Source organism: Triturus cristatus, chromosome 7 (assembly GCF_964204655.1).
Source record: "Triturus cristatus chromosome 7, aTriCri1.1, whole genome shotgun sequence".
Classification (NCBI taxonomy): domain Eukaryota; kingdom Metazoa; phylum Chordata; class Amphibia; order Caudata; family Salamandridae; genus Triturus; species Triturus cristatus.
Window position 1 is genome coordinate 1,443,939,916 of NC_140590.1, and position 8,928 is coordinate 1,443,948,843.

At 48.8% G+C, this 8,928-nt stretch overlaps 1 protein-coding gene across 1 annotated transcript; it reads left to right on the top strand.

Moving 5' to 3' along the window:
• Positions 1-2,104: 2,104 nt before the first annotated feature.
• On the top strand, positions 2,105-8,018 carry LOC146812164 (CGG triplet repeat-binding protein 1-like). Its single transcript, XM_085615141.1, has 2 exons — positions 2,105-2,426; positions 7,921-8,018. The coding sequence occupies exons 1-2, from the start codon at positions 2,105-2,107 to the stop codon at positions 8,016-8,018; spliced, it is 420 nt and encodes a 139-aa protein (XP_085471267.1).
• Positions 8,019-8,928: the final 910 nt, after the last annotated feature.

Genomic DNA, 8,928 nt, shown 5'->3' on the forward strand with positions numbered 1-8,928 from the left:
GACTGCTGCTGAAATAATTTTACAGTTCTAAAATAGGTTTGGAAAAGCGCTGTGAGCTTGTTTTGAAAGTCTTTAAAAACTTGCTTAGGTTTTATACATTTCAATGTACGCAATGGTTTTAATTAATACAGCATAATAAGACTAATGGCCCTCTTGCACCCTACGCTTGTATAGTGTACTTCACTGAAAAAGAGCCTTTCCATGGTTTGTTCGTTCCAAAACCCGCTAGGGAACGGTGGCAGACAAATATTCATTCTACAACTAGCTGTGGCTTTCACAGAGAAAAGCACAGGGCCAACTTCAGCCTTAAAACCAGCTGACAGCCTGATAAGAGATTATAGTAATTGCTCAAAAACTGTAGGTGAGCACTACAAACAAGCGGGCAACTGTTATAGCAGGACCTAAACAAGAACCAAAAAAGTATGGTGAGCTGAGCGCTGTGAGCGCTGAATTGCGCTGAATTGGCTGCTGTGAGCGCTGTGAGCGCTGAATTGTTGGGGGCTGCCGCGTGCCCAGTGTGCGGCGGGCCCAAGCACCAACCACCTGCCACCAGTCCCGGGCCCCGGCGTCAGTGATGCCATTTGCTGTGATGCAACTGAGGGACAAAGGGAACATATTTTCATTTCCTTTACTCTTGGCATTTAGTTAATCGACCTCCGCTTGAGGCTGAAGTTCTTGTCTTGTCAGTTTACTTTTGGGAAGAAATAAAGATGAAAGAGATATACGTTTGCCTTTTCTCTGAACACAATGCATCTTGTGAATTTAGCTTCAGTCTCTCTCAGGCAGATATGCCAGAGCAAGCGAAAACACGTTCTCTGTACAGCTACGTGGTGACGCCAGCCCTCCAGCCCCAGGTCCCTTCTTCTGTGTTATGTATAGGAGAAAAGGATAAAACGCATGTTAATTCTATTGCTGTTCAGTCTTATCATTCGCTGACTTATGACTTCCATGATGAAGTTTCACTTGGCTTGTGTTTTTATGACCTGGGAGTGTTTTTGCCCTCTCTGACGCAGGTGCAGGAGACAGCGAGGAGCGAGTGAGGTAGTGTGAGAACAAAGACGGACAGAAGCAGCCGCAGGTGAGATGAGATGCGACCTCTTTTTAGAACATTTCAAATGATGAATAGTTTTGCTCTTTCCTATATTCATAATAAATCATGTTTATATATTTATGTGCTTATGCAGTTATGTATATAGATGTCAGTAAGAAGTCGCCAGTGGTCACGGTCGGTGGCGGCTGGTGACATTTGAAAGTGGTGTGGCGTAAAACAATTGTTGTATTTTATTGCGGCCAGCGAGAATAGCGAGCGAGCCTGAACCACCTAAGGAGGGCTGGGGGGGGGAGAAGTAGGCATTTTTGTCGTTGGGGGCCCGCCGCGCACAAGGTGTGCGGCAGGTCCAGGTGTCATTCTTTTGAGGCCAGCTGGTTATGCGGGCCCAGGGGCACAAGGGGGTGCTGTGGTTTTTAGAGCAGCGTAGTGGGGGGTGTGCCATGGGAAGGGCTAGCAAATCCAGCTGTAACTCCTTTTTCTTCTTTTGTAGAGTCCCGGAGGCAAGGAGCTGCTGGTTCAAGAGTCATTGGGCAGTCTGGCAACTAACATCTGCTTCCTGCTGCACAGAACTGGTAATACTAAGTTTTGGTTTCTGTATACTTCCGGGGAGATGCTCCTGCAACTAAACTTGTACAAATTTGTTTCGCGCGGTTAGGTTTCACTTTCTTTGCAGGTGGTTCCTTCCCCTTCTTCCCATTTTTGCGCAAAAGTGATGCTTATGTTTTTTATGTTTACCTCGCACCCCCACTGCCCTCCACAGACTAAAAGTTGCCGAGCGGGACCACACAAGTGTGCCATTTCCCTTCGAAGGACCTCTGCCTACCTGTATGTTAACGCGCCATGTATGCAATTTTGCTTCAGAGTCCCATGCATTTCTAACCACGTTTACCCTATGCTTGCTTAACTTTCCACCCAACAACTGCAATGTCCTTTTCCCCTTTGGAACACATCTAGTAACAACAAATATATTTGTAGGTGAGTTACGCGAGTGTGCCACAAGCCAGAGATCTTTTGCATTCCAAGCGGCCAGCAAGCCACCACAACAAAAGCCCGATGGAGAAGTTTATGCAGCCTTTGAAGACTGTGAAGCACCGATCACATCTACCCACCCATATAACTGCAGCAGATCGGGCCAAAGAGTACAGCGCTGTGATGCATGCGGATGGTGGTGTGCTGTTTTGCAGTGTGTGCAATGTGGCGGTGGATCACATCCGGAAACACACTGTTGATATGCATGTGAAGTCCCAAAAACACTTGAAGCGCTGTTCAGATGATCCAGACCCTCACTCTTCGCCAAAACGTGCCCGTCAGATGACTGTCAACGCACTTTTCACAAAGAGTACAGCTGCCGGTGCCTCAAACCAGGAAATTATAGGTGAGTGGGTCAATGTCTGCACAGCGCTGAACATTCCGCTGAGCAAAACCGACCACCCTGTGCTGCGCAAGTTTCTCCATGAGCGAGTGCAAAATGGTGGAGCAATACCTGGAAGTCATCAGCTTCAAGAACGTTATCTCCCAGAGAGATATATAGTAGCAAAGAACGAGCTGAAAGAACACTTGCAAGATCAGAAGATCAGTGTTATATTTGATGAAACACCTGATGTTGAAGGGCGGTGTGTATTGAATGTGTTATTTGCGGTTGTCTCTGCACAGGGTGGCCGTAAGATCCACACCCACCTAGCGGACACAGTGTTCCTCTCACAGTGCAACCATGGGACTGTAGCGCAAGCAGTTGTGAAGGTGCTCACAGAGTACAACATAGCCTTTCAGGACGTTATTTCCTTTAACACTGACAATGCGGCATACATGCTCAAGGCATACAACACTGTTTTGAGAAATCTGTACACAAACTCCATACATATCACCTGCTTGGCACACATAATGAACCTTATTGGAGAGTCATTTAGGAAGCCTTTTGTGGAGCTAAATGCTTTCCTCCTGTACTTCTCGCGCATCTTTTACATGGCCGGGAGCAGAAAGAGAAGGTACCTGCACCATCTTGCTGAGAACCATGGGATGAAACCACGGATGGCGCCTGATCCTTGCAGTACCCGGTGGAATTCTTGGTTTGCTGCTGTCCAGTACCATTGCAAGCATTTTGAGGCCTATGCTGGGTTTGTTGAGTCTGAGATGCAACTCAGCAAGTCCCCCCCAGATTCCCTTGAAAATCTGCAAAGGATTTTGAACAGCGACGAAAGAAACTGCATAAAAGTGCAATTGGACATTGTGGCCGAAAAATGCCAAAACATTTTGCATCTGATGGACTTATTCCAGAGTCAGACACCAGTGACAATGAAGGTGTATGATTATTTGGAGGACCTTCACATAGACCTAACAAACAATTCAGTCCTCACTCTGGAGTCACTACAACCATTTCTGCAGACGACTGCAGGGGCTAAATTAACTCTGACACAAAAAAAAAAGATAACAGCCCAGCTCAATGAAGTTTTTGAAAATTCTCTGGAAAAGGCGGGCAAATACATGGGGGAGGCCCAACCGGGCATTGGGTTCTTGAAGCAAGTGCGCCTTTTCAATCCTGCACGACTCTGCATCCTGCCTAAGGACAAGAGTGCATATTCTGCCATCCCTGGTTTCAGCGAAGTCCCCGATCAGGAGCTTTGCCTCTACTTTGAACATGTAGGCCCAGAAGCAGTACAGGCATCTGTTTCTGGGGTGATTGACACTGACCTTTTTTGGTGTGGGATGGCTGACCGCATTCCAGTCCTTTCACAGCTTGCAGCTGTGTACAAGGACTGTGTGACCAGTTCTGCAGATGCTGAAAGGAGCAACAGCATCTACAAAATTATTTTGTCAGCCAGACGACGGTCCCTCTCAGAGCAATCCATCCGGGCATTATTGTTCCTGCATTATAATCAGCAGCACAATATTGGGCTACATTTGGACTGCTCAGAAGAACTGCAAGATTAACACGACAAGCATACAGGTACCCTGGGCATTTATTCAGTAACACGTTTATGTCCTATTTGTAGTCTTGAAGACAAACAAAGTCTCTACATTGTAAATAAACCAAATATACATAGCTTCATGGTGTTAAATAACTCAAAAAACAAAGAGATCTGTGTTTGTTGTAGGATAAACTGCCAAATAAAACGCCGCTAAATTGCCGCTAAATTTCCATATTTGTGCCGCTAAATTTCCATATTTGTGCCGCTAAATTTGCTAATCCATGCCGCTATATCCTGGGGGGTCTGCTAACCTGCTCACCTGCAAGCCCTGGAAATATAACCACTTTTGCATCGCTGGGATGGCTGAAAAGCAAGAGCCGAGCCCCCACCCCCCCCCAGCTGAGAACTGCACACAGCTTCAAGGCTTCAAGAACAACTGCAGCGGTAAACCACAGCCCTGCAGTGCCACCTCGTGGCCTTTGCAGGTACTGCACATGAACATAGAACACAGCCTGCGCATGGAAGGCTCCAAATTAACATTCCTTCCCTAGGCAGATCTGTCCTGCTGCCCAGTGAGCCTTACATGGTAACCTCTGCTGCAATGGACAAAGAAAGGCAACGCTGCACTGCCACCTAGTGGCCATGGTCGGTACTGCACCCGAACAAAGTAAGGACATTACACGGAAACAGCCTCGCAGCTACACCCCACCCCAGTGTGGCTCGCAGTTTCAGCATCCCTGCCGAATCACAGAAAGTCGCCGCAGCACCCCTAGCAGTGGCAAGTGGTACTGCATCCTAACTGCAAGTAGCCAGCTAGCGCCGGAAGTGACCCCATCAGGGGATCACTCATTCCACTGACACACTCCCACTGATTCGCATGGCAGGAGGGACAGCAAGCAAGTGCCCAGTGCCGCAGTAAAAGCTTCATGCCAATCGTCTTGCCGGAAGAAGATGCCACACGGACAGCGCTGCCACCACTAGCAGCTGGTACAACCGAACGTCTGCTAAGCTGCGCGGTGCTCAAGGCAAGGCACCAAGAGGTACCCCCATCCTGCCCATGGCCTGCCATGAGGAAGGCAGAGTGTCATCCACTCCCAGCGGCATAAGCATCAACTCAGGCAGACAGTAACGGGAAAGCAGGAACTTCTATACAAGCAGAAACTTGAAGACAGCCACCACCTCAAGAAAGAAGAGCACACCCACCAAGCACCCAAAAGGGGCGTCCAGAAGAAGGACCAAGAGCACAAAGTCTGAGGTGCACGAGGCATGCGCCCAGAAGCTTTTCAACACGGTCCAGTGCCCAGGAGATAGATACGTCTACACAGAAGAAGCACTGCTGAAGACCAAATGGAGATTCTCTACATCTCCATCATGCCAGCGAAGGCCCGCAGTGGGCCAAAGACAGCACAGAGTGTCCACCCTCACACTGCCTCCAGACAGAGACGCCAGGGGCCCAAGACATGCAAGAGAGAGTTGCACACCCCACGTGGCAGGACCCACCATGACGTACATTTCGACATCAGGCGACCCATTCCCGGATGCCACAGTCGCACCGCCAGCATGGAGCACGTCACTCGAAGTGACCAACTCCGCCAAGCATGCCCGAAGGGTGGCAGGATCAAGTGCCACGAGAGCGCAGCCTTGAGGCGCAAGCACAACGCCCTTGAGTGAAGAGAAGAGGAGCACCGCGAAATCCCTGACGAGGGGATGGTGCCCGTGAAAGATCCCCAAGAAGAGGAAGCAAGTCCTACTGACAGGACAGACCTGCGACAGGTCAGTAGAAAAGTGAAGACCGTCCCATGAACTGGACGCAACCAGTGAGATGTCCATGTGGCGCAAACATGAGACATGTGGCAGGACGCCACATCCAAGCGAGGACCTGGTCGGAAGGAGGAAAAGAGAATGGCAGGATGCCACTCAGCGAAGGTAGAAAGAACAGTGGCACAACGCTACAGGGCAGACAACCACCACAGGCGCGCAGGATGGAACTGAGAAGAGCGACAGTACAGAGGACTCATGCCAGCACTGGAGAAGGTGTTCATCAGCACAAGCCAGCCACCGGAGTTTAGAGACGTCACTGGAGATAGCTTTGCGGGAGGACAAACTGTAAGCCGCTAGTAAGTGCGATCTGCGTCCAGGCCCCACGCTTCGCAGTTTGACCATCCTCTCGCCAGTCACTGGCTGCTTGGTATCGATAGCACCACGCCTAGCAAGTGCACCTGCTGGAAGACAACTGCAAGTGGCCACGAAGTCCCTCTAACCCTCCTCACTCCACAAGGTCACCCAAAGCAAGAGATCGCTGCCTGTTGCCCAACTGAAGGAAAATCACTGTTTTTGTCCTCGCCATCCAGGTGCATCATCACCAAGGACGTCAGAGGAGCATCGCACCACCAGAGTGGATCCCAACACTCCAGACAACCGGCGTTCAACGTGGCTAGCCACCCAGGAACCTTCTGTGTGCCCCCGTCAACCTGAAGCCTGCCGAAGTAGAGCATACCCGACCATTGGAATATCCACACTTGGGGTTACATGAGGCTTGGCCGTGGCCCTGTTGGGAGTTCTGCAGTGACCCCTCAGCACGGCCTACGAAAAGCCCGCACAGCCCACGCGGTCACATGGCAATCCAGGGGCAAGGGCCTCTACAGAGTTCCTGTGAGAGGGGAATCCGAATAGGAGAGATGCGTCGGCAGTAGCTCCACGACAGGCACGGGAAGCATGGGGGTCACAGTCGAAGACTGGTCACCCAAAGACCATCAGAGGAAGGCACAGAACCAGAGTCCTGATGGCGAGAACATCTAGACGGAGACACCACCTTCTGCGGCTACATGAGCGACTTGGCTGTGAGTCCTGTTGGCAGTTTCTCAGCGACGCCTTGTCATGATTCAGCTAAATCTGACTTGTACTACTGCTGAAAAGTCCTAAAGTCCTTAAAAATACTTCACGTACATCTAACAAAAAGCATAGCAGGTTTGCATATTCCCATTTGAAACCCACCCCTGTCCCGTGCATCCTGCACTCTATTGCGTGAAAGGTTAATGGGTTTTATATTGTAATGTTATGACAGTATTCTGGACAATGATTTCATGATTCATGTGTAAAGGCTTTTATGGAATTATTATCGTGATTTCCTACATAATTGTAGACCAAGATTTTGTGTACAAGTAAGGATTTTATCCTGATCTTGTACAATGTTGCAAATCAGAGTTACATCTGAAAAGTATGCAAGGAAACACATCGTAGGGCAGAGCTTTCGCTTACACATCTCTGTTTATGCCCATATTGACGTCAAGAACGCTTACGTTCAAAGCGCACGACGTGCGCATTTACTCGGGTGTGGCCAGGCTTTAAATAGCCACACCTGAGTTCTAGAAGGCCCTTGGCCTTCCAACGTGATTCGAAGAAGAGACCCGCTTACCTGTTCTTCGTCGGCTTCCGCCTGGCTCCTCCCGACTTCTGCCAGTGTCGGAAATTCGGCGGACCACAGTAAAGGGAAGCTCGTCATTGTTCCTGCAAAAGAAGAACAAAGAGAAAGCTAAGTGAACCATTTCTTGTTTATACTTTTTAAGTTTAAAGGCGCCCAACGCAAGACAGTAACTTCGAACTTGGGACAATTTCTAAAGCGCTTGGAACGATTTTAGGAGCGCTTACTTTAGTGACAAGCCAATTTCCTAGATTGTGAATTTGAAACAACGTCTGTAAGTCCTAATAATAGAAGCTGGAAAAAAATTGCTGAGAACTAAAAGAAATCTTTTAAAGCAAACGTGATAACAAGATAGATTTAAATGTAGTTTTTGCAATTTTATGTTTTATAAGAACCATATTTACCAAGCATGTGATGGACAAGTCAGTTGGGGTAAAATACAAGTAAGTGATTATACAGTACTGAAGGAAAAGTAGAAATACGAATTGTATAACAAAAAGGAATCTAGTAACTTATTCTTGTCACATCTGATTACCTGACAGAACAAGAACACAGAAAACTTCTCATCACCAATCAACACTTCCTGACTTCAATTGGACGCCATCGCAAGACTCCACGGACACTAAGCAACCATTCTTAAGATCGCAGGTAGGATATTTTAGTTTTTGAGCAAAGGACAACGCTTATTTTTGTTGGTAGTGTAGTGCATCACTCAAAAAATTTAGAATAGTGTTAACCGCAACTTGTTGCCTCGCAGGTCGCCAACAAGAAGCCGCCAGCATCCAGAAACCGGCCCTCCTCCCTAAACCCTCTCTAGAAGCTTTAGTGGATCATTGTAATCACAAGTTATAGGGTAGGGTACAGGGAAGTTGGCTCATAGCGTCTCTGCGAACAACTATCAAGCACCCTACAGGTAAGAGTGCAAGTTTGGTAGTCTGACACGCCTTTGCGCGGCTTACACAAAGCCCGCACAGTCCACACGGTCCCATGGCAGCCCGGCAGGAAGGCCCTCCAGGAGGCTCCAGCGAGAGAGGAGTCCAGACGAGAGAGGCAAGTCTGAAGTTGCTCAGCTATCAGGAGCTAGAAAGACCATCAAGCACGTCGCCTCCAAGGTAAGGCCTCACGCACCGAGATCATCCCCAACAGCTGTAGGTTTGTCATCCACCGGAACCTGAGCGCCTGCGAGATATCCAGAGTGGACTCCACCACCGCTCCAGATGCACCGATACTTGAACTTTGTACATAGACTCCAACACCGTGAGACCAGGCCGGTCTAAAGTACATCGCCAAGGCAGACAAAAGCATACTGACCATGCGGTCCAAAGCGCCAGCGCTACCTGGTTGACGGCCTGAAGAGACTCATCTCGTGCTATGTGTTTGTTTATTTGTTTTCTTACAGGTTGGACTTTTGTTTGTTTCTTTTCATTAAAGTTTGGGAGGGATGTAGTGTCCGGCTGGACACGTTCTAGTGTGTTCACCCACACTAACACCCACCCATCACAGGGGTCACCAGTCAGGTGACCTTGCTAATAAAAGAGGCCGGGCGCACG

What these genes read in the sequence shown, in the direction of transcription:
- LOC146812164 (XM_085615141.1), top strand. Translation starts at nt 2,105, where the DNA reads ATGGAGAAGTTTATGCAGCCTTTGAAGACTGTGAAGCACCGATCACAT. An exon ending in CTCAAACCAGGAAATTATAG is followed by an intron (nt 2,427 to 7,920) that starts GTGAGTGGGTCA and finishes ATTACCTGACAG; the next exon opens with AACAAGAACACAGAAAACTT.